This window comes from Cnephaeus nilssonii (genome assembly GCF_951640355.1).
Source record: "Cnephaeus nilssonii genome assembly, chromosome: 8".
NCBI lineage: Eukaryota > Metazoa > Chordata > Mammalia > Chiroptera > Vespertilionidae > Cnephaeus > Cnephaeus nilssonii.
Genome location: NC_137079.1, coordinates 73,647,638 through 73,673,546, shown reverse-complemented (window position 1 = coordinate 73,673,546; position 25,909 = coordinate 73,647,638). Strand labels below are relative to the sequence as shown.

Below are 25,909 nucleotides of genomic sequence, written 5' to 3'. Positions count from 1 at the left end.
CTCCCAATCTCTAGCAACCATGATTCTTATTTTTCTCTCTATGAATTTGACTACTTTAGGTACTTTACGTAAGTGGAATCATACAATATTTATCCTTTTTTGTCTGGCTTATTTCACTTAGCATAATGTCTTTTAAGTTTTATTCTTATTGTAGCATGTCAGAATTTCCTAACTTTAAGGCTAAATAATATTCGTGTGTGTGTGTGTGTGTGTGTGTGTGTGTGTGTGTGTGTCACTTTGTGTTCATTCATCCACTGACATTAGGGTTGTTTTCACTTTTTGGCTATTGTGTATAATGCTATTATTATGAACATGGGCATATAAATACCTGTTCAAGTGTCCGCTTTCATTTCTTTTGGGCATATACCCAGAAGTAGAATTGAGGGATCATAAGTTATAGTATAATTTTGTTTTTAGTAACTACCATATTGTTTTCCACAGTGACATCAGCACCATTTTACATCCCTATCAGTAATATACAAGGGATCCAATTTTTCTACATCCTCGCCAACTCTTGTTATTTTTTTTTCATATGCTTGCTAGTATTGTCTATTTGTGTATCTTCTTTGGAGAAGTATCTATTTAAGTCCTTTGCTAATTTTTAAATCAGTTTTCTTTTTTGTTGTGTGATTTCTCGGTATATTCTAGATATCAATTCCTTCTCAGATATATAATTTGCAATTATTTTTTTCACATTTCAGGGATTGCCTTTTTACTCTGTTGATAAGTGTCCTTTGATGCACAAAAGTTTTTATGAAGTTCAATTTTATCTGTTTTTCTTTTCTTTTGTTACTTCTGTGTTTGGTGTCATACCTAAGAAGTCATTACCAAATCCAAATCCAAAGTCATAAAGTTTTCTCCCTCTGTTTTCTTCTAGAAGTTTTTATGAGTTTAGTTCTTAATTTAAGTCTTTGATCCATTTTGAGTTAATTTTTGTATAATGATATAAAAACACAGGTGACATTTTCTATAACGATAATTACTAAAAAGTGTATAGAAAAGCTTACAGTTAAGAAGCGGTATTAAATGACAGCTGGTGCTTAACAGATATATGTTAACATCTCAAAATGAAACAGATAGGAGGAATGGGTGGCTGGAAGGAGTCCATCCTTCTGAAGATTCCTCATGACATTCAAAGGAATTTATTATGTGAGGAATTGCCCCTGCAAGGAGCAATTTTAAATATGAGAGCTAGGGAAAAAAGAAAGCAAAATTTTTAGAGTTTGGAAGCTTATTTTTATTAAATAACATTCAATTATTTAAAATATTCGTCAAAATATAAATTGATTTTTAAAACAAGTCTTTTTTGTCTTTTGTTTTTTTGACTCATCAAATCTTCAGTTTGTTCCATATATCTGGCACAAGAAGTTATTCCAATGAAACCAAGTCTTTATTAAGGATATTTTTTTGTAATTGAAAGTAATCAGCATATTATGAAATATAACAATTTGATCTCTTTAAATAAATGGAAATCACTGTTATCAGTATTCCCATAAACTGTTTCTAGTTACAACACTTCAGAACTCTGTTGCAAGAATTGGGGGCAAAGACCAAATATATATTTCTTATTATATTGCAATATGACAAGTATGTTGTTTGCTAATAGATTTTATGTCTAAAAAATTCATTTGAAGGGTAATTTACAGAGAATATTTGTCTATCAGATTATAGTCTTAACTAGAGGCCCAGTACACAAAATTTGTGCATGGGTGGGGTCCCTGGGCCTGGCTTGCGATCAGGGCCAATCAGGTTCCCTGCCTCCCCCCCACTCCTTTCCTTGCCGCCTGCGTCTGCTGCCACCCACCCCCAGTTCCCTGTCCCAGCCTGGGGCCTGGCCTTGACCCAGTGATTGGGATCTGCCAGCTGGGGGGAGGGGCCAACCACCACCACAGCAGGTCGGCGGCAGGTCAGTCAGGGCCTGCTGCTGCGGGGAGGGACCAGGAGGGTGGCCAGCAGTCCCCATCAGCAATCGGGGCCTGTGGGCTGGGGGCAGCTCCTGTGTTGAGCTCCTGCGTTGGTCGTTCCATCTTAACGGTCACTTAGACTTTTATATATATAGATATGCTTTAAAGTAAAATTTTTACCAAAGTCTGTTATCTTTGAATTTGCTACTTGTTGAGGAGGGTTTTTACTGTGTTTTGTTTCTGTAGGAGTAGCTTGGTAAATACTTCTGAAAACTGTCATGAATGTGTGTGTGTTTGTTTTTTTATAGAAGTATTTTTTTAATTTAATATTTATTTTTTATTGATTTCAGAGAGGAAGGGAGAGGGAGAGAGAGAGATAGAAACATCAATGATGAGAGAGAATCATCGATCGGTTGCCTCCTGCACACCCCCCACTGGGGATTGAGCCTGCAACTGGACATGTGCTCTTGACCTGAATTGAACCCAGGACCCTTCAGTGGATGCTCTGTCCACTGAGCCAAACCAGCTAGAGCGTAAATGTGTGTTTGGTATGGGGAGATTAGGAGAGGGCCTTTACCTAATTATTGAAGTTAGGAATAAAATATTTTATATAGTCTGAAATATTTTTTAGAAAGCTTTTTTTTCTCTGTGTGTGCTTTTTTTTTAAATAAGAATGTATTAAAATAAGTAGAGTCCTGGTGCACTGTAAATGTTGGAAATATATATTTTTTATGGGTAATTTCTATTTTGTGACTCACTTTTCTCACAGAGCTTGTCAAAACACAGTAGAAGCAATATTGGAACTGAAGGTGGACCACCTCCTTTTGTGCCTTTTGGACAGGTAATGACTTCTATGTTGGCAGATGAATTTTAATCAGCAAAAAGTGTTTTTCATCTGTATTCAAGCTGTGTTTAGTTTTGTGCTGAACTATTCATTCAGAGGTCATGGTGTTATATGGAAATATATTCAGTAAAGGAATTTAGTAATTGTGTTTTTTTATTCACTGTAATTAAATTGATTTTCTCAAGAACTGTTAATGCAAAGATTGAAAAAATTAAGAAGCACACCTGAAGAGCAACTAATAACTAATTAAGATAAGATGGTGGTGGGGCATTTTTTTTTTTTTTTGAGAGAGAGAAACACAAAAGAAGGAAAATATGCTATAATTTCTCATTTTTTTTTTTTTCATTAAAAACAAAAGAGGGAGAGAGAAAATAAAAGTGTCAACAGAAGGATGAAACAAAGAAGTGAGGACCCGGGAGGCAGGAAGGGGCATCACTGCACTGTAGCAGAGCCTGCTGTTCCAGGCCTCCTTGTTAAGATTCTATTCATCTGCTTTGATTCACATTCCTTTCTTTGTCAGGGATTTAATTTTATTTTCAGTTGGTATTTTCCTTTCAACCACAGCATCCCTGATCCTTCTCTGACATAAGCTAAAGGTTTTCTGTCTACTTCCTATTTTTCAACCCCCTTGCTGTTACATGTTACCCTGTATAGCCCCTCAGCTGGTATCTTGTGTCTTCCTGGTTGTGATCAGCATCAAACTGCATTCAGAACAGTCTCCTCTAGCCTGTCCTTGCTTTATCCCTGGAGAGTCTGAGAATAATCTCTGTGACAGCTTGCTTTTTGCCACATGATGCCACCAAAATTTAGCTATCAGTATTCTACCTTGTGTTTGCTCCTTATTTTTCTTTGAGAGTACCGAAGATGAGTTAGGGACACAACAGGTAGGAAACAGAAACCTATATCTCTCTAACAACTTTAAAAATTTTGTGTGTGTGAAAAAGATAACTAGCTGATCATAAGATAAATGGGTAGGATCAGATGCACTCCTCTTCAAAAACCTTTATGTGGAGTCTACTCAAAATTAAATGGAAGTCATTCTTGTATCATGTCTATTTTGAAAGTATTTTTTAAAATACGTTAATTTTTATTGTGCTTTGCAACAAGGAACAGTCAAGATAAAAAGAGGCATGATGCCCTTTGGTGTGATCTATGCTGATGATATTCTCACTTCTACCAATGTAATTAAAAAAAACAAATCTAAATGGTATAAATATTCTAATAATTTGTATTTGAAAATGATAAATGCTATGTTTGTAAGAATCTGATTTTCTCTTAAATATTTTGGTGATAATATTTCTTTCAAAAATGTATCATAGACTTGTGATTTAATTATTTTCAAAATCTTGAAGAGTGTTCTATGATTTTTTTTGTCTTAGGAAGTATAATAAAAGTTATAGTTTTAATAATACTTGTTTATAGAGTCCATTCTGAAAAATTCTTTTCAGCATATCTTATTTAGACTTATATATGGGTTAAAGGTAGATAATGCTGGCTGTGTACTGGTATCAACAGGACATATTTATATTGCTAAAAATCTGTAATTGTATAACTTATCTGAGTGCATATGTTCTTACTGTTATTAATGAGTTGAGAAAAGGTTTATTTTATAGGATTTTTACTGCTATGATTGGACTTATTTTTAGGCAATGATGACTTTCTCAATTTATGAAACTAAAAATAAAAAACTTTGCAGCTTGATTGAGGGAGAGGGTATGTTTTTAGCTTTTGGTTTATAAGTTCAGAGACATCTTTTTATATGTTAAAATAACTATACTACTTAACCTTTTGCACTCGGATGTCAAGCGTGACTCGACACGGTTAGCATCGGTAGCAGCTCGTATGTCGAATTGTATTGAATGTATCAATAATTTGAAATATAAAAAAATCCAAATAAATAAGTTTGTATGAAAAGAAACTCCAGTTTTTTATTCTACTGCCGCGCTTTGTAAAATCTGGGGTATTTAAAAAATTAAATCCCGAGTAGAATAAAGGAATCAAGAAAAAAGCAAGCGAGTGCAAAGGGTTAATCCTCATAAGGATATTGTGCCATAATTTGTAAATATGAATAAAAATCTGAATTTTACCTTTTCTTGTGTAGTGGTCTAGACTGCTTGAAATTTAAATTATTTTAAGTCATTATCCTAAAATGAAACTTAGGTCTCCTAGTTCGATGTATGTTTTAAACATGGGCCCTATGGGGGGGGGGGGGCATTTTTGTGAAGCTTTTCACTTTATTTACCAGTTATGCATATTTAAAAGTTACTTTAATGAGTTTTCTATCTTTATTTTTAAATAGAAAGAATTTTATTTTTATGGGTTCTCAGTTATTAAGATACAAACTTTTTTTTGAAGAAGTAATACTTTATTACGTAAACCTTGAATCTGTTTGGGAACTACTGACATGATTAATTTTTATTTATTATTATCAGAAGTGTGTGTCTAATGTCCAAATGGATAGCAGAGAACTTGATCGAAGGAAGACACTGCAAGTTACAATGCCTGTCAAACCCACAAATGATAATGATGAATTTGAAAAGCAAAGGACTGCTGCTATTGCAGAGGTTGCAAAGAGCAAAGAAGTAAGAAAACTAAATTATAATAAAATTTTCTTAATTCTTGTCATTCTATTTAAAAAGCAGTTAGCTAAGACTCATTACTGGTTTGAATAAAGAAAACTATTTCAATCTCACTGGTTTAAAAAAGCCTATCTAAGCAACTAATTCATGAATTAAAATTTCTTATAGAAATCTAAAAATCAACAAGTAACTAGAGAAAACACCTATTTCAAATAAGCAAGAAATTAAAAATAATTAAAAAACACATTTGACTATTAGTAGTAAATGATGGGGCCAGGGGTACGCACATGTATAAATACACATATTATCCAAAGGAAAAAACAGTTTTAACTATATATTAAATAGATTTAAGGATGAAAACTGACAAAATTGTTAGTCCTGAGCCTCTGATTTTTACCTACATTTCTCAGTTGCTGAGGGGAAAATTATCCAAGTCCAACTAATAACAGGAAACCCTCTACAGAAATATAAAGCATTGGGTTTAGCTGTTACACTGTTAAAAAAAGAAGAGGGAGAAAAGAAGGGTGGTTTTCTAGCAAGAATAACTTAATGGACTTGTCAAGAGGATTTAGAAAAGAACATATGAGAAAAATGTGTAAGGTACAAAGGCCTTTTTCACTGATACATGGAGAAGGTCAAAAGTTAATTGGATTTGTTACCGTATGTGAAAAGACAATAACAATATAAATAATCTATTGAAATTCAAAGTTAAGGAGGAGACTCCTTGCATTTTGGTTCTTCCTGCAGCATGTCTTTCTATCATCAGTCTAATGTAGACACCAAAAGCAAAACCTTGGAATCAGGCAGCCTCAAAGCATATCTGCTGACAACCTTGGCTAGCTTACTTAAATTTTGTAACCTATTTTTGTTTGTCTATAAAAAGAAGGTAATAATAATACCCAGTTTATGTGATTATGGTGAGAATTAAAATTGATAATCTTTAAAACATTTAGAACACTACATGGCACAAATCACAATATTCCTTGCTAAAAAGCTCTTAATAATCATGACTATTGCTATTATTTAGTGTTTTTTCTATTCTAAAGCACATTAAAAAAATCATTGTTAATATTTTTGAAATTAATATATTTTGCACAGTTTACATGAAATATATTTCTCTTTCCCAAAAAGCTATTAAAATTACAGAGTTTCAGAAGAGGATACGAGTGTATATCAATTTCTTAATGACTATAGGAAAGTTGTTCTTTTGATTTACACTTTTCTCAAACTTTTCTCCCAAAATTTTGGTTGATGTGTTTACTGCTATCTATTTGCTAGAATATACTTAATACACTGTAATATATTTCATTTTTAAAGTCATAATTTATCACATTATATTTTCCCATAAGTATTTGGTAAGTAAAAAGCCATAGTTTTCTGAAGCAAACTTAAAACTTCTCAATTTATATATGAAATAATTGATGGAGGCTTAAAGCTTGCCCAAGGTTACCCTATTACAATTCTAGGACTAAACCTATGTACATTACAGTAGAAGATTATATCTACATCTATATATCTATGTATCTTTAACTATACACACATATTTATATTTAATCTGTCTGAACATAAAAATGACAATATTGTAATTGTTCTGAAAATATGTTTTACTAGAGGCCTGTTGCATGAAGATTCGTGCAATAGTCCTTCCTTTCCCTGGCTGCCGACACCAGTTTTCCTCCGGCACCCAGGACCCAGGCCTTCGCTCTGGCCACCACCTTCAGTGTTTGCTCCAGCTGGAGCCTTCAGTTTTCGCTCCAACCAACTGACCCACTGTGGATGAACACCAGGAAGTATTTTAAATGCTTAGGTTAAATCAATGAACAAATAGACAAAAGATCCCTGTCCTTATCAAGTTTATATAATAGTGAGGGTGACAGACTAATCTATACTATCTACACTAATAAAAGAGAATCATGCAAATTGGCCATTACTCTGCTACACCCACAGCCAATCAGGAGCGAGTATGCAAATTAGCTCAACAAAGATGGCGGCGGCCACGGAGCTGGAGCGAGCAGGAGGCTTGGGTTGCCCCCAGCGATGGAGGAAGCCAAGCTTCCCGCCCGCCCTGGCCAGCCCTGGCCTCTACTCAAGGCTACAAAGTTTCAATTATAGAAGATAAGTAAATCCCAGATACCTGCTTCCAGCTGGCCCTGGCCTTAGCTCAAGGAGGTGCTGAAAGAAAAGAAAGAAAAGAAAAAAAGGAGGGGCTGGGAGCTTGGATCGCCGGGGGGCGTGGCCAGCCTGAAAACAGCCCTCAGCTCCTCACCCAGGCTGGTCACACTCCCATGGGGTGAGGGTCCCCGCTGGGGGGCTTGGCCAGCCTGCAAACAGCCATCAGCCCCTCACCCAAGCTGGCCAGGCACCCCAGTGGGGACCCCCACCCTGAAGGGGGTGTTGCCAGCCTGAAAACAGCCCTCAGCCCCTCACCTCGTCAGTGGGGGTCAGTTGGAGATGATCAGGATGGGGGGGGGCAGTTTGGAGTGAGCAGGCCAGCAGGGGGCAGTTGGGGCAAGCACACTGGCACGGGGGGCAGTAGGAGTGATAAGGCTGGCAGGGGGGGCAGTTGGGGGCAAGCAGGCCAGCAGGCAGAGTGGTTAGGGGCAATCAGGCAGGCAGGCAGGTGAGTGGTTAGGAGCCAGCAGTAGGACATCCCTGTAAATCAGCAGTAGGACATCCTTCGAGGGGTCCCAGATTGGAGAGGGTGCAGGCTAGGCTGAGGGACACCACCACACCCCCCCACCGCCACCCCCCCCCTCGTGCACGAATTTCGTGCACTGGGCTTCTAGTATATAAATTATATGGTAGGTTAGAAGTTGGTAAGTGCTATGGGGAAAAAAAAAGGAAAAGTAGAGTAGGATGGAGAGTTGGGAGTGCCATTTGTAGGGGGCAGTATGATTTAAAATAGGATGGTTGGAAATTGAGAATTTTTTAAAACATTTTTTTATTGATTTCAGAGAGGAAGGGAGAGGGGAGAGAGAGATAGAAACATCAATGATGAGAGAGAATCACTGATTGGCTGCCTCCTGCACTCCCCCTACTGGGGATTGAGCCTGCAACCCGAGCATGTGCCCTTGACTGGAATCGAACCGAACCTGGGACCTTTCAGTCCGTGGGCCGATGCTCTATCCACTGAGCCAAACCAGCTAGGGTGAGAATTTTTTGAAATTCTTGAGTCGTTTATGTACTAGTAAGGTCAGTAAATAATGTAAACATACTAAATAATCAAATTATAGATTTCCATTTTAAATATAGTAGTTTGATTAGACCTCACTTAGGTGAGATTTGAGCCAAGACTTGAAAGAGAGAAAAATAATTAGCTGTGTGGTTATATGAGAAGCTATTCTAGAGAGAAGGAAAAACTTTTGCAAAGGATCAAAAGCAGGAATATACACTGAGTGGCCAGATTATTATGATCTTTGAACACATAATAATCTGGCCACTCAGTGTATATCCTATATAATAAAAGGCTAATATGCAAATTGTCCCATCGACCAGGAGTTTGAGCAGCAGGCAGGCTGGCCAACCGCCCATGTCCCCTCCCCCTGGCCAGGCTGGCTGGACCCCACACATGAACGAATTCATGCACTGGACCTCATGGTCATGTTGATCTCACAGATGCCTGATTCACATAATATGGACAAAATGATGTGGCTAATAAAGGACATCAGTTACCTTATGGGTAATGTTTAAAGTATTGTTTCTAGATATTTACATGTTTAGTGAGTAACAACTGTTTTAAAACACTAAAAAGCAATACTGAAAATTATATTTATCCTATTCCTTAATCTATAAAATGGAAAGAAAATAGTAAGAAAATGTATCCAGAAGATGGGGCTATTTCACTGCCACCAAAAAGAAAAAATACTTTTGGAGTAACAGAATTTAAATTTCAGAAATATATTTAATTTGGAACAGGTCAGGCTCCAGAGTTTTCAGGTAACCATGTTCTAATATATTAAACAAAACAGTAGTATTGCCATTTGTTATGAGTGTTTAATATGTACCAGTTACTGAATCTATCACTCATGTCTTTGATATCATTTAATCCTCAAAATGTCCCAATCAGGCAGGTTTTCTCATCCCTCTTTTAAGCATGAGAAATCTAAGGCTCATGGAAGGAGGAAGTTAAATGACTTGTCTGCAGATAGGAGTTAGGAAGTAGCTGAGACAAGATTTAGTCCCACCATTGTCTAGCCCCAAAGCCTATGTTCTTAACTATACTACAAACGTTGTCTTCCGTTTTAATAAACTTTGTATCACATTAATATAAACTTACATAATTCTTTATGATTATGTAAGTAATGACTATGAGGACATTCCAGATCTGTGTTTTTTTTTGCTGGGATTGCATAAACCAAAAATTGAATGAATCCAGTAATACATCTGTGGTTTTTAAAGATGTGATTTTATTTTTATTGGAATTAAATTTAGATATTGTGGTATTTCAATATCTAATAGAGATATTTAACCTTTTGCACTCGGATGTCGAGTGTGACTCGACACGGTTAGCATCGGTAGCAGGAATCGAGAAAAAAGCAAGCGAGTGCAAAGGGTTAACATGTTGTCCATTAATGCTTATCTAACATAATTTTTCTATATTTCAGGTCCTGTTTCTTTATATTTTTATCCGATGCAAAATAATTTTTCAATGTTATATGAATTTATATCTAGCATGTTTTATTTTCTTACTGTAGTAAGTTTAAAACACATTTTAAATATTGGTCACTATAATAAAAGTCAAGTCTTGACAACTTCCTTTGAATCTATTAGCTTATAAAGATATTATATAACTAGACGTTTAATTTGATATTATACAAGTAACAATTGTGGGATACTTTTAAATTATGAATTAGTATCTTTCCAGATCAGTGTTCTTCATGTTCTAGTTTTTCAGAATAGTTTTGAAAAAACAAAGTGATATCAAATCAAAATTTCAAATTTGATTACACATATAATTATTTCAAATAAGTCAGGTAAAATAAGAACTGTGGACTTCAAAATTTTCATACACAGGTGGTAAGACACAGCATATGTAATTAATGTAAATAATAAATTAGTAATGAAAGTTTTAAACCGGTGTTAAAATTTATATTATTTGTTTACTTTCTAAGATTATAGAATTATAGTATTGGATCATGGACATAATATAACTAATTTCTAGACAGGTTTAGTGCCTTATTGAAGATAGCCTTGCCCTCTAACCCAGGCCTCATGATATTAGTCAAGTATTTTACCCTAGAATTATTTTTGACATCTAATCTCCATAGTGCTTATTATTTTCTACTATATTATTATTTACTTAAGTTTATTCTGATGACTTGCCTTGGAGACTTAAAGATTATAGTTATGTAATTATTTTATTGCCTTGCTTGAACTTATGGAAAAAAGAAGTTATGGCTAGTAGATATTTATTTTAAAAGGACTAGCTAACATTTTATTTTTTTATGTAAAACAATGAAAACTACTTCAGTTTTACTAGATATTTTTAGTTGTAGCTTAGTCTTTAGGACTATTTTCAAATGCTATTAACCTACATCTCTGTTATCTTTCTCTTACCTAAAGACCAAGACATTTGGAGGAGGTGGTGGTAGTGCAAGAAGTAATCTCAATATGAGTGCTGCTGGTAACCGAAATAGGGAAATTTTACAGAAAGAAAAGCCAACCAAATCAGAAGGGAAACATGAAGCTGTCTATAGAGAACTGGTAAGGCTAACAAACCAACACAAAATTCATCTGTTCTTCCTTTAATAGCCTTGATGATTTTTTTATTCTTTCTCATAACCACCACTGGCTTTGTTCAATGTATTATGGATAGATATTATAACTCTAGCAAGCTTTCATAAAGATTTACAATTAACTCATGGAAAATTTGGATTTTTTGAAGAATAACTTACTTAAAACTTTTGTTTTATTTTAATTTATAATGTCTGAATAACATATTTTGGAATGTATTGATAAAAACTATCAAATTAAATAGAAGACACTCAAAAATAAATAAATAAATAAATAAATAGAAGACACTCAATGGAAATAATATCCTAAAAGTTGATGCATCAAAAACAGTTATCTGCCCTTTTCTACCCTTTCCCACATCTTCATCTTTTCTCAAATTTTGTCTAAAGTGATTTTGTTTCGTTTTGATTTGCTGTTTGGAAAAAATATATTGCAATAAATCCATGTATATTATAGACTCCAGGAGGATAAACTCAAAGAGAGACACAGCAAGACACATTATAATCAAGTTGTTGAAAGCTCAAGACAGAAAAATCTTGAAAGCAGTGAAAGAGAAACAACTCATCAACAACGGGAACCTCAATAAGATAAACAGCCAATTTCTCAGTAGAAACTATGGAAGCATGAAAGCAGTGGGATGACATATTGAAAATAATGAAAGAAAAACTGTTAAACAAAAATTCTTTATCCAGGAAAACTATTAAATAAAAATGAAGGAGAACATTAAAAGAATAACTTAAAATACTATTATAAATTTGTACATGAATTATTCTTATAACCAGGTATCAAGTTATTTTGTAGGTTGGATAGTTTTCAAATCTGTATTTCAACAATTGAAGGGAAGACTTGATTGGGATGTCAGCTGGTAACTCCTTAAAATAATTTTTGATAATAGATGATATTATAGGTTGAATTGTGTCCTTCCCTGCAAGATATAGTGAAGTCCTAACCACCAATATCTTTAAATGTGACTTTACTTGGAAATAAGGTCTTTACAATGGTATCAAGTTAAAAAGAGGGCATTAGGGTAGACCCTAATTCAATCTTTTTATGAAGAGAGAAAATTTAGACAGAGAGGCACATATATAGAGGGAAAATGACCTGAAGATACAAAGTGAGAGGAAGATCATGTGACTGGAGTGATGCATCTACAAATAAAAAATGCCAAGGATTGCTAGCTAACAACAGAGGTTAGAAAAGCAAGGAAGTTCTCTCCTAGAGCTCTCAGAGGGCGTGAGGCCATGCCAAAACATTGATTGAGAATTTGGTTAATGCAATTCAGGTCAACAAGAAAGCTAGAGTAAGTTATACCAACATTTGGTAGTAATTGATTATTAAAAGTGTTATTGGCTGCCCAGCCATTGTGGCTCAGTGGTTGAGCGTCGACCTATGAACCAGGATGTCATGGTTCAATTTCCAGTTAGGGCACATGCCCAGTTTGTGGGCTCGACTCAGTAGGGGGCATGAGGGAGGCAGCCGGTCAATAATTCTCTCTCATCATTGATATTCTCTCTGAAATCAATAAAAATATATTTAACAAAAAAAGTGTTACTGGTTGAATTCTATGTATGGGACAGTTTCTTTTTCTTCTCTCTCTCTCTCTCTCTCTTTTTTTTTTTTTTTTGATCCTCACCTGATTCCATTGATTTTCAGAGTGGAAGGGAGGGGGGAGAGAGACAAGGGGGAGGAGAGAAACATTGATGTGAGAGAGACAACGATTTGTTGCCTCCCTCATGCACTTCAACCGGGTTTGGGGATTGAACCTGCAACTCAGGTACATGCCCTTGACTGGGAATTGAACCCGTGACTCTCCATTGCAAAGACTGATGCTCTAACCACTGAGCATGCCATCCAGGGCCAGTTTCTTAATTAGATATTTACTTGGGAGATAATTAGGAGAGAAAACAGTTTGGAAGTTTATTTTTTACATCCACATAACTTTTTTTTAATAACAAGGATGAATTATAGGTATTTTTATTTATTGATTTCTAGAGAGAGAAGAAGGGAGAGAGAAGTATCAATTTGTTGCCTCACTTATTTATGCATTCATTGGTTGATTCTTTTTCTTAATATGTTTTTACATATTGATTTTTTTTTTAAGAGAGAGAGAGGAAGGGAGAGGGATAGATAGAAATATCGATGAAAGAGACATCTCCCAATTACCTCTTGCATGCCCCCACCAGGGATTGAGCCTGCATCCTGGGCATGTGCCCTAATCAGGAATCAAAGTGGAGACCTCTTGGTTCATGGGTTGACACCACATGGGTTGAATCAGCCAGGCATTGGTTGATTCTTTTATGTTCCCTAACCAGGGTCAAACCTGCAATCTTTTTTTTTTTTTTTAATATTTTTATTGATTTTTTACAGAGCGGAAGGGAGAGGGATAGAGAGCTAGAAACATCGATGAGAGCTAGAAACATCGACCAGCTGCCTCCTGCACACCCCCTACCGGGGATGTGCCTGCAACCAATGTACATGCCCTTGACCGGAATCGAACCTGGGACCTTTCAGTCCGCAGGCCGACGCTCTATCCATTCAGCCAAACCGGTTTCGGCCAAACCTGCAATCTTGGCGTATCTGAATGATGTCTAACCAACTGAGCTACCTGGTCAGAACCGGGATGAATTGTAGTATGGCTATGCAGTCATTTTTACATTTATTTTAGCATATCTACAGCAGGGATGTATTTTTTCTGTTATATGTCAACTCTGATCTGTTGTTTCTGTATTTAGAAGGATACAATCAGAGTTTGGGGAAAAATTTTGTGTTTTTATCAGTGTCCATCATAGGTATCATAGTAGTTGTCTGCTACATGTTTGACATATATATCTTAACTCTTAGATATAGAAAAGTTAGTTATGAATTTCTCAGCTAGCTATGGCTCAAGAAATTTCTCATGGGATATGTTTATGTTACTTAAACAGTTTTTGAATTGTACCCAGGTCTGAATTTGTCAAGGATATTTTGGGTTCTGGTATTTATCAAGCAGTTTTTCCTATTAGGAGTACAGATTGTCAAAGCATCATAGATAGTATTCCTAATAAATATACAGCAGAATGGTGCAACAATAGAGAGAAGAAAAGCACAGATACTGAGATGGTATCATTTTGTTAGCTTCATTTTATATTTTGCATTTTTGGAAAGGTGCTATGTAAATTACATATCCTTTCTAGAATGGAGAAGTATTAACCATGAAAAATGTTAATTAGGTAGTTTTCACTGTCTATATTATTTTCAAAAACCTTATTCTAACATATCATTAAATTCCTATTTTGTGTTGTTTTGCATGTGTAATGGTACTTGTAGAGTAAGATAGTACTCAAGGTACAACCCTACATATTACCTGCATTCTTCCTTGGCTATTGCACATGGAAATGAAAAACAAAAGCTGGGTTAGCAATGCTTATATCTGACAAAGTAGACTTTAAAACAAAGGCTATAGTAAGAGACAAAGAACGACACTACATAATTATAAAAGGAGCAATCCAATAAGAGGACATAGCCCTTGTAAACATTCATGCACCCAACATGGCAGCCCCTAAATATGTAAATGAAATTTTGATGGACATATGGGAGAGATTTACAGTAATGCAGTCATAGCAGGAGATTTTAATGCCCCATTGACATCCATGGGTAGATTTCCCAGACAGAATCAACAAGGAAAAAGTGGCCATAAAAGACATACTAGATCAGATGGATTTAATTGATTTCACCCCAAAGAAGCAGAAAATGCATTCTTCTCAAGTGCACATTGAACATTTTTCTAGGATAGACCACATGTTAGTACACAAAACAAGTCTCAATAAATTTAAGAAAATTGAAATCATATCAAGCATCTTTTCTGACCATAATGGTATGAAATTAGAAATCAATCACAAAAAACAACAACAACACTGAAAAACACACAAAGACATGTAGGCTAAATACCATGTTACTAAAGAGTGAATGGGTTAACAATGAGATCAAGGAAGAAATAAAAAGATATCTTAAAACAAATGGAAATGAGAACACAGCAACCCAAAATCTATGGGACATAGCAAAAGCAGTCCTACAAGAGAAATTCATAGCGTTTATCTCAAGAAACAATAAAAATCTAAAATAATATAACTTGTCTGGCTCAGTGGTTGAGTGTCGACCTATGAACTAGGAGGTCACAGTTCAATTCCCAGTCAGGGCACATGCCCGAGTTGTGGGCTCAATCCCCAGTGTGGGGCATGCAGGAGGCAGCCAATCATTGATTCTCATCATTGATACTTCTATCTCCCTCTCCTTTCTTTTCTCTGAAATCAATAAAAATATATTTTTTAAATAATTAAAACATTCTAACTTTATACTTAAAGAAACTGGAAAAAGAACAACAAGCACAGTGCAAAGTAAATAGAAGGAAGGAAAGCAGAAAAAAAACAACATAAAGTCTAAAATAATTACCAAAAAAAATCAATGAAATCAAGAGCTGGTTCTTTGAAAAAATAAACAAAATTGACCAATCAATCCATAATCCATGTGTCTCTCTCATGGATTGGTTGCGCCGCCCCCCCTCTCTCTCCTCCTTCCCTCCCTCCCATCTGCTCTCTCTACAAATCAATGGGGGGAAAAAAAGTCCTCGGGTGAGGATTAACAAGAGGACATATAGGTGGCCAATAGACATGAAAAAATGCTCATCATCACTAACTGTCAGAAAAATGCAAATTAAAACCACCTGTCAGAATAGCTATCGTCAGTAAATCAATAAACCACAAGTGTTGGCAAGGATGTGGAGAAAAGGGAATCCTTGTGCACTGTTGGTGGGAATGCAGATTGGTACAGCCACTGTGAAAAGCACTATGGAGTTTCCTCAAAAATCAAAAATGGAACTGCCTTATGACCCTGTGATCCACTTCTGGGAATTTATCTGCGGAAACCCTAAATACTAATTCGAAAGAATTTATGCATCCCTATGTTCACTGCAGCATTATTTACAATAGCTAAAACTTGGAAGCAGCCCAAGGGTCCATAAGTAGATAAGTGGATAAAACAAGTGTGGTACATTTAAACAATGGAATATTACTCAGCCATAAAAAAAGAAGGAATGCTTGCTCTTTGCAACAGCATGAATGAAACTGGAGAGCATTATGCTAAGTGAAATAAGCCAGTCACAGAGAGACAAGTATCATATTATTTCACTCACATGTGGAATCTAATGAACAAAATGAACAAGCCAAATAGAGACAGACTCAGAGAGAGTAGGCTGATAGCTGTCGGGAGTGGGGTGGTGAGCTGGGTTAGGGGCAGGACGGGGGAGGGATTGAGCAAAAAAGAATAAACTCATGGATACAGACAACAGTGTGGTGATTGTGGGGGGAGGTAGATGGTGACGGATGGACAGGGTGATAAACACACAGTACAGTGTGTAGATGATGTGTTATAGAATTGAGCACCTGAAACCTATATAATTTTGTTAACTGGTGTCACCCCAATAAATTCAATAAAAAGAATATTAAACAACATACAGTTGAAAAGTTATACCTTGCTTTATTTATTGCCTGTCAGCATAGCTTTTCTCTCCATTCCTTATAGGTTGATGAGAAGGCTCTGAAGCACATAACAGAAATGGGCTTCAGTAAGGAAGCATCAAGGCAAGCTCTTATGGATAATGGCAACAACTTAGAAGCAGCACTGAATGTACTTCTTAACAGCAATAAACAAAAACCTGTTTCGGGTCCACCTCTGAGAGGTATAACTCATTAAGCAATGTGCCAGATAGCATTGTTTGCTTTTCAGAGGAATATATGTTGTTGACAGAGCCTGGGTTTTGTTGCTGTGATGGCTGTAACTTTATTTACCATTGTGATAAGTTCTTCTAATTTTGGAACTACAGAGACCGGTGCAGGTTATGCTGCATTTCATTGTCTTCATCTTTATACAAAGTAGATCTAACAATACTTTGACAGGGTTGATGTAATACAGGAAATATAAAGTGACTAGTTCTATTAACCTAGTACTCTGCCACTTGTATAAATGACTAAAGAGTCTGCAAACTTTTTAAATGAACAAGAACATGACTATTTAGTGTTATTCTTTAATTGCATAGTTGAATGCATCATGTGATTTTAAAAAATTGCATGTATATTTTATTGATTTTTTACAGAGAGGAAGGGAGAGGGATAGAAAGTTAGAAACATCGATGAGAGAGAAACATCCATCAGCTGCCTCCTGCACACCCCTCACTGGGGATGTGTCCGCAACCAAGGTACATGCCCTTGACTGGAATCGAACCTGGGACTTCAGTCCACAGGCCGATGCTCTATCCACTGAGCCAAACCAGTTAGGGACCATCATGTGATTTTTAATTGCACAGTCAAATGTATTATGTGATTTTTTTCCATTCTTAATCCTATATTCTTTTTAAAAATAAATGTATAAAAATGATTTTTAAAAGATAATTTATATGAAAAAATTCAAATTTCTAGATAGATCATTTAGAGGATTAAATTTACTAGTTAATACAGTCATTTAAAAATTTTCTTACGAATGATGTAGACTGTACAAAAAATATGAAAAGAAATGTATACAAAATCCTACTGAAGATATCTGCTAGTTATATTTTAGTGTATTTTCTCCTTTTGTTTTTGCATGTACAATATATATGTCTTACTTCTTAAGGTAAAGGAAAAGGCAGGGGGCGAATAAGATCTGAAGATGAAGAAGAACTGGGAAATGCAAGGCCATCAGCACCAAGCACATTATTTGATTTCTTGGAGTCTAAAATGGGGACTTTGAGTGTGGAAGGTAGGCTAACTTAACATAGATTGTCATTTAAAAGATCAAACTTTATTGGTAATTGTACAAAAAAGGTTTACTAGAACAACTAACAATATGAAACTCGGTTCTGGGTGTTTATAAATTCATTTAACTACAAATTTTCTCTTTGGTAAAAGTACAGAAGACAATTTTAGTTGTTACGATTTGGAAATACTAGATGGCAGCTTATTTTTCCCTCTCACTGTATGATCGGTAATAATGCCAAACTCTTTTCCCCCAACTTTACTAGATGACAGATTGTTATGTTGGGGAAGTTATAATTATACGATCTTATATAATTAGTTTTGATTGTGAAATTAGTCTCTTTTTTCCACATATTACATATTATAACAAAATGTTCACACAATGAGTGAATAAGCTCACAATGTGATGTATTTCATAATATGATATATTCTAGTGATTAACATAAATACAGAGAGGAGAAATAAGTATGTTAACGTGTATCTTTTTCTCTGATCATGGAATATGGTAAATATTTTCTAAAATAGTAAGTTTGCAAAACTTTAGGAAAATATACTTTTAAATTCAGTTTTCAGTTTTAGATATATTTTGTGTCAACTAAAGCTCAGAGATAAAATGTTTTATAACAAATTTGAAGTGTTCAGATTTTATGAAAATGGAAGCTTATTTGTTGCTGGATTACATAGGAAAGGCAATATATTTGAGCAAACAAATGTTTGATGTGGACAAAACTTATAAGCAAACACATCCACGAGCAATATTTTCTTGATTATAACACATGATGTATTGGTTTTCTACTGTTGTTTAACAAATTCTCACAAAACCAATGACTTAAACAATGCAAATTTATTATCGCCTCATTTCTGTGTGTCAGGAGTCCAGGCCTCATTTGGGGCCTTTGCCCAGTGTCACATACTGAAATTAAGTTTTCAGTTGGGCTATGATCCTGTCTGAGGCTTCACGTCCTCTTACAAGTTCACAGGTTGTTAGCAAAACTCAGGTCGCCTGTCTGGAGGGGCTCAGTTGGTGCACTAAAAGGGCACATACCTGGGTTGTGAGTTTGATCCCATTCAGAGAGCATATGGAAGGCAACTGATGAATGTTTCTCTCTCTCCCCCTTTCTCATTCTAAGCATGCTGTAGGGTGAGGATTAAAAACAATAGAACAGTTCCCTATGGACGCTATACTAAAGGCCCTTTTGATTTTTTTGCTTGATGTTGCCTGGGGAGTGCTTTCAGCTGCTAAAAGCCCCCAGTTCTTTGCTATATGACTCCTCCACAGGCAATTCATAATGTTTGTTTGCTTCTGCAAGGCCAGAAGGAGAATCTCAGCTACTTTTTCAAATTTCTCTGCCTCCCTGGTATTTTTGTCCCAGAGCTCCTTTGATTTCCTTTTATCCTTCTTCTCACTACTTTTGTTTTGACTACTATGGTATCTTCTAAATCATAAAGAGGTTGAATCTGAGAAAAGTGATTCTACTATGGCCTGTGGGCCTGTAATGCTTCAGTTTTCACAACACGCATCTTAAACCAATAAAATGAAGTAATAATAGCATTTCACTTGAAAAAAGGTATCAAAGTTAATTAAGATGCATGATAAGAATAATACACTCAAAATGGAATCTCAGTTTTAGGGAGATTTACTTCTGATGGGACAGAAATTTATTAACACATTCATTAGTAGTGGATATTGTTTTAGTAGAATATGTTGTATTTATGTTACTCTTAATTATAACACAGAGTCAGCAGGAGTGTATTGTCCTACTTGATGGCCATTATTCTCAGAGAAGCAAATTTTTATTCTTTCCTAAAAGTACCATGTGGGAAGGCCAATGGATCAAGATGGGACATGGGCAGAAGGCTTCTAGAGGAGGAGCATTTAGACAAGTATGAGGAAGAGTGTTGGGGGAAGGACAGCCCAAGTAGAGGGTGCTCTGGAGTCCAGGCATGGAGACATCAGAATGCCACTTCTCTGTGCCTGTGAGGGTACAGAGAGGTAGAGATAGAAAGCCAGAGACAGAAGTGGTAGGCTGGAGCCAGATCAAGAAAATTTTGTCCTAAAGAATTTTTATTTTATCCAGATGGCTGTGCAGAACCATAAAGGGTTTGGGGAATGAGAGCAATGAAGTTTGTTTGATGCTTTCAGAAAAAAATTCCTGTCTGCAAGGTAGAAAATGGGATTGAGACTGAAGTGAGACTACAATTGCATGTGTCATGAGGAATCATTCATTCTATAAATGCAGTAGAACAAAGAGAGCTGTCATTTTTTTCAGATGTGTTAAAACTTTTATCATAGGTAATTGATCATCACATGAACTTTTCTTAGAGATTTTCTCTTCTCGTTAACTTTTTAAAAATTGTATCTTTAAATTGGAATCAAAATACCTTAATTGACTGTGGAAACCCCTTTCATGTCCCGCGTGGTTCAGGGTTCCAGTTCAGGGTTCGGGTTCTGGAGAAGGCCGCACACAAATGAAAAGAGACTAGAAAAGCATTAATTTGGGAAATGGGGGCCAGGCGGAAGCCCAAGAGAGGACTGCTACTCTCTCTGGCTTTGCCATCCCTTTTATTAAGATTATGGGATACACCCATCTCCCTCACGCAGGAAATTCTAATAATAGCCAATCATAAGACTAACAGGTGGAGGCTGCTTCAACTACCAATATCTCAACCAAGCAATGAGTGATTAGCCCTGACCTTTCAGAGCAATTAAGGTTGACCAGCCTTCCGGATTCCCCATCTACACCTCTCTACTAGTGAAACAATGATTGGCTTCTGGCAATTGACATTTTAATAAATTTTCTTGGGGAAGGGGCTTGGATTACATTGTTTTATGGAAGTAACCACTAATTAAAGTTCCTTGTCATTTGTAATGACGTGATGTCAATTTGGGACTATTCATTTGATCATGTTGTGATGGGAATGTGTTCCAAAAGGCTCTTTTTTTAAAAAAAAATATTTTATTGTTTAAAGTATTACAAATAGTAGTACTAGTGAAACAATGATTGGCTTCTGGCAATTGACATTTTAATAAATTTTCTTGGGGAAGGGGCTTGGATTACATTGTTTTATGGAAGTAACCACTAATTAAAGTTCCTTGTCATTTGTAATGACGTCATGTCAATTTGGGACTATTCATTTGATCATGTTGTGATGGGAATGTGTTCCAAAAGGCTCTTTTTTTAAAAAAAATTATTTTATTGTTTAAAGTATTACAAATAGTAGTACATATATATCCTTTTTTACCCCCATTGACCTTCCCCCAGCCTCCCCTACCCCCTGTCACATGCCCTTATCCCACCCCCCCAGTGTCTTGTGTCCATTGGTTGTGCTTATATGCATGCATATAAGTCCTTTGGTTGATCTCTTCCCCCCCCCACCCCTCCCCCACACTCCCCAGCCTTCCTGCTGTAATTTGACAGTCTGTTTGACGTTTTACTGCCTCTGTATCTATCTTGTTGTTCACAAGATTATAATGTTCTTTATTTTCCATAAATGAGTGAGATCATGTGGTATTTTTCTTTCATTGTCTGGCTTATTTCACTTAGTATAATGCTCTCCAGTTCCATCCATGCTGCTGCAAATGGTAAGAATTCCTTTTTTTTTATAGCAGCATAGCATTCCATTGTGTAGATGTATCATAGTTTTCTAATCCACTCATCTGCTGATGGGCACTTAGGCTGTTTCCAAATCTTAGCTATGGTAAATTGTGCTGCTATGAACATAGGGGTGCATATATCCTTTCTGATTGGTGTTTCTAGTTTCTTGGGATATATTGCTAGAAGTGGGATTACTGGGACAAATGGGAGTTCCATTTTTAGGTTTTTGAGGAAACTCCATATTGTTCTCCACAGTGGCTGCACCAGTCTGCATTCCCACCAGCAGTGCATGATGGTTCCTTTTTCTCTGCATCCTTGCCAGCACTTGTTGTTTGTTGATTTGTTGATGATAGCCATTCTGACAGGTGTGAGATGGTACCGCATTGTTCTTTTGATTTGCATCTCTCGGATAATTAGTGACTTTGAGCATGTTTTCATATGTCTCTTGGCCTTCTTTCTTTCGAAAAGTATCTATTTAGGTCTGTTGCCCACTTTTTTATTGGATCATTTATCTTCCTTTTATTATGATGTATGAGTTCCCTGTAAATGTTGGAGAATAAACTTTTATCGGTGATAACATTGGCAAATATGTTTTCCCATAAAGTGGGCTTTCTTGTTGTTTTGTTGATGGTTTCTTTTGCTGTGCAAAAGCTTTTTATTTTGATGTAGTCCCATTTGTTTATTTTCTCTATAGTTTCCATTGCCCTAGGAGCGGTATCGGTGAAGAAATTGCTTCGGCATATGTCTGAGATTTCGCTTCCTGTGGATTCCTCTAATATTTTTATGGTTTCCCGTCTTATGTTTAAGTCCTTTGTCCATTTTGAGTTTATTTTTGTGTATGGTGTAAGTTGTTGGTCTAGTTTCATTTTTTTGCATGTATCTGTCCTATTTTCCCAACATCATTTATTGAAGAGACTGTCTTGACTCCATTGTATGTTCATGCCTCCTTTGTCAAATATTAATTGAGCATAGTGGTTTGGTCAATATCTGAGTTCTCTATTCCATTCCATTGGTCTATATGTCTGTTCTTGTGCCAGTACCAGGCTTTCTGAGAACAGTGGCTTTGTAATACAGCTTGAAATCTGGTATTGAGATCCCACCTACTTTGTTCTTCTTTCTCAGGATTGCTGTGCCTATTCGGGGTCTTTTTTTATTCCAGATGAATTTTTGGAGAGTTCTTTCTAGGTCTGTGAAATATGCCGTTGGTATTTTAATGGGGAGTGGCATTGAATCTATAGATTGCTTTGGGTAGTATGGACATTTTAATGATGTTGATTCTACCAATCCATGAACATGGTATGTTCTTCCATCTGTTTATGTCTTCCTCTATCTCTTTTTTCAGTGTCCTGTAGTTTTCCACATATAGGTCTTTTACCTCCTTAGTTAAGTTTATTCCTAGGTATCTTAATTTCTTTGTTGAGATGGTAAATGGGGTTGCTTTTTTATTCTCTCTTTCTGTAAGTTCACTATTGGTGTATAGAAATGCCATAGATTTCTTGGCGTTAATTTTGTATCCTGCTACATTGCTGAATTCATTTATTAAGTCTAATAGTTTGTTGAAGGAGTCTTTAGGGTTTTTTATGTACAATATCATGTCATCTGCAAATAAGGACAATTTTACTTCTTCTTTTCCAATTTGGATGCCTTTTATATCTTCTTCTTGTCTAATCACAATGGTTAATACTTCCAGTACTATGTCAAACAGGAGGGGTGAGAGTGGGCATCCCTGTCTTGTTCCTTTTCTTAGGGGAAATGGTTTTAGTTTTTGCCCATTGAGTATGATGTTGGCTGTGGGTTTATCATATATGGCTTTTATTATGTTGTGGTATGATCCTTCTATTCCCACCTTGCTGAGAGTTTTTTTTATCAAGAAAGGGTGTTGGATTTTGTCAAATGCTTTTTCTGCATCAATTGATATGACTATGTGATTTTTATCTCTCAATTTGTTTATGTGATGTATCACGTTTATTGATTTGCGGATATTGTACCATCCTTGCATCCCTGGGATAAATACTACTTGGTCATGGTGTATGATCTTTCTGATGTACTGCTGGATCCGATTTGCTAGAATTTTGTTGAGGATTTTGGCATCTGTGTTCATGAGGGATATTGGCCTGTAATTGTCTTTCATTGTGTTGTCTTTATCTGGTTTTAGTATTAGGGTGATTCTGGCTTCATAGAATGAGCTTGGAAGTGTTCCTTCCTCTTGAATTTTTTGCAATAGTCTGAGGAGGATAGGTTTTAGTTCTTCCTTGAATGTTTGGTAAAACTCCCCTGTGAAGCCTTCTGGCCCCACGCTTTTGTTTGCTGGAAGCTTTTTGATGACTGCTTCAATTTCTTCCATAGTTATTGGCCTATTGAGATGTTTAGATTCTTCCTGATGGAGTTTTGGAAGGTGGTATTTTTCTAAGAATATGTCCATTTCTTCCAGGTTGTCCAGTTTGTTGGAATAGAGTTGTTCATAGTATTTTTTAACAATCCTTTGTATTTCTGTGGGGTCTGTTGTTATTTCTCCTCTTTCATTTCTGATTTTGTTTATTTGGGTCCTCTCTCTTTGCTTCTTGGTGAGCCTGGCTAGAGGTTCATCAATCTTGTTTATCCTTTCAAAGAACCACCTCTTGGTTTTGTTGATCTTTTGTATTTTTTGTTTTTGGTCTCTATGTCATTTATCTCTGCTCTGATCTTTATTATTTTCTTCCTTCTTACCCTGGGCTTTTCTTGTTGCTCTCTTTCTAACTCTTTGAGTTGTAGGGTTAGGTAATTTATTACCATTGTTTCTTGTTTTTTTTTGCAGTAGGCTTGTAGAGCTATGAACTTCCCTCTCAAGACTGCTTTTGCTGTGTCCCATATATTTTGGATTGTTGTGTTTTCATTGTCGTTTGTTGCCACGATGTTTTTTATTTCTTCTTTGATCTCTCTGGTAACCCAGTCATTGTTTAATAGCATGCTATTTAGTCTACAGGTGTTTGATTTTTTGGATTGTTTTTATTGTAGTTGATTTCCAGTTTTATGCCACTGTGATCTGAGAAGATGCTTGATATGATTTCTATCTTCTTGAATTTGAAGAGACTTTGCCTGTGACCCAATATATGGTCTATCTTTGAAAATTACCCATGTGCACTTGAGAAGAATGTATATTCTGTGGCTTTGGGGTGAAATGATCTGAAGATGTCAATTAATTCCATCTGGTCTACTAAGTCCTTTTGGATTGATGTTTCTTTGCTGATTTTTTGTTTAGAGGATTTGTCCAATGGTGATAGTGGGGTATAAAAGTCCCCTACTATGATTGTATTGCTGTCAATTTCTCCCTTGATATCCTCCAGAAGTTTTGTTATGTATTTGGGTGCTCCTGTATTGGGTGCATATATGTTTACCAGAGTTACTTCTTCTTGTTGGATTGCTCCCTTTAATGTTATGAAGTGGCCTTCCTTATCTCTTTTTATGTCCTTCACTTTGAGATCTAATTTGTCAGATATAAATATTGCTATCCCAGCTTTTTTTTTTTTTTTTTCATTTCCATTCACCTGAAAAACCTTTTTCCATCCCTTCACCATCAGTCTGTGTGCATCTTTTTTTCTGAGGTGGGTTTCTTGTAGACAGCAGATATATGGGTCATGTTTTCTTATCCAATCCGTTACCCTATGTCTTTTGATTGGGGCATTTAATCCATTTACATTTAAAGTTATTATTGATAGTTACTTGTTTGTCACCATTTTCATTTTTTACCCCTGTGTTCATTCTTCACTTCCTATTTCTTCTTTTTACAGCAGACCCTTTAGCATTTCTTTCATTGCTGGTTTGGTGGTAATAAACTCCCTTAGTCCTTTTCTGTCTGTGAAGCTCCTGATTTCACCTTCAATTTTGATTGATAGCCTTGCTGGGTACAGTATTCTTGGATTCAGACCCTTCCTTTGCATGACTTTGTATATTTCATTCCATTCCCTTCTGGCCTGATGAGTTTCTGTTGAGAAATCAGTTGCTAGTCTGATGGGGGTTCCTTTGTATGTAACTTTCTGTCTCTCTCTGGCTGCTTTTAAGATTCTTACTTTGTCGTTGGTGTTTGCCAATTTAATTATAATGTGCCTTGGTGTAGGTCTTTTTGGGTTCATTTTGTTTGGGACTCTGTGAGCTTCTTGGATTTGTGGGGGGTTTTTCTTCCCTATATCAGGGAAGTTTTCTGTCATTATTTCTTCAAACAGGTTTTCTATTCCTTGCTCAGTTTCCTCTCCTTCTGGCACCCCTATTATGCAGATGTTGTTTTGTTTTGTGTTGTCCAAAAGTTCCCTTATGCTCTCCTCCTGCTTTTTAATTTTTTTTTTTTTCTAGAAGCTGATCTGCTTGGATATTTTTTCCTATCTTGTCTTCTAGCTCACTGATGCAGTCCTCTGCTTCTTCTAGTCTACTGTTGATGCTTTCTATTGAGTTCTTTATAGCAGCAATGTCACTTTTCATTTCTTCTTGGTTCTTCATTTCCTCTTGGTTCTTACAC

At 36.1% G+C, this 25,909-nt stretch overlaps 1 protein-coding gene across 7 annotated transcripts in view; it reads left to right on the top strand.

Annotated features, from left to right (window-relative positions):
- The window catches only part of TDRD3 (tudor domain containing 3), a 200,080-nt gene that overhangs the window by 120,404 nt on the left and 53,767 nt on the right, over positions 1-25,909 (top strand). For all 7 annotated transcript variants that reach the window (XR_013813911.1, XR_013813912.1, XR_013813913.1 and 4 more), the window contains exons 6-10: positions 2,674-2,745; positions 5,181-5,330; positions 10,890-11,030; positions 16,617-16,773; positions 17,703-17,828. Coding sequence is in view for 4 of the 7 variants with exons in the window: in XM_079779604.1 (XP_079635730.1) it covers positions 2,674-2,745; positions 5,181-5,330; positions 10,890-11,030; positions 16,617-16,773; positions 17,703-17,828 (646 nt within the window). In the remaining 3 variants the exon portion in view is untranslated. The remainder of the gene's footprint in view (positions 1-2,673; positions 2,746-5,180; positions 5,331-10,889; positions 11,031-16,616; positions 16,774-17,702; positions 17,829-25,909) is intronic.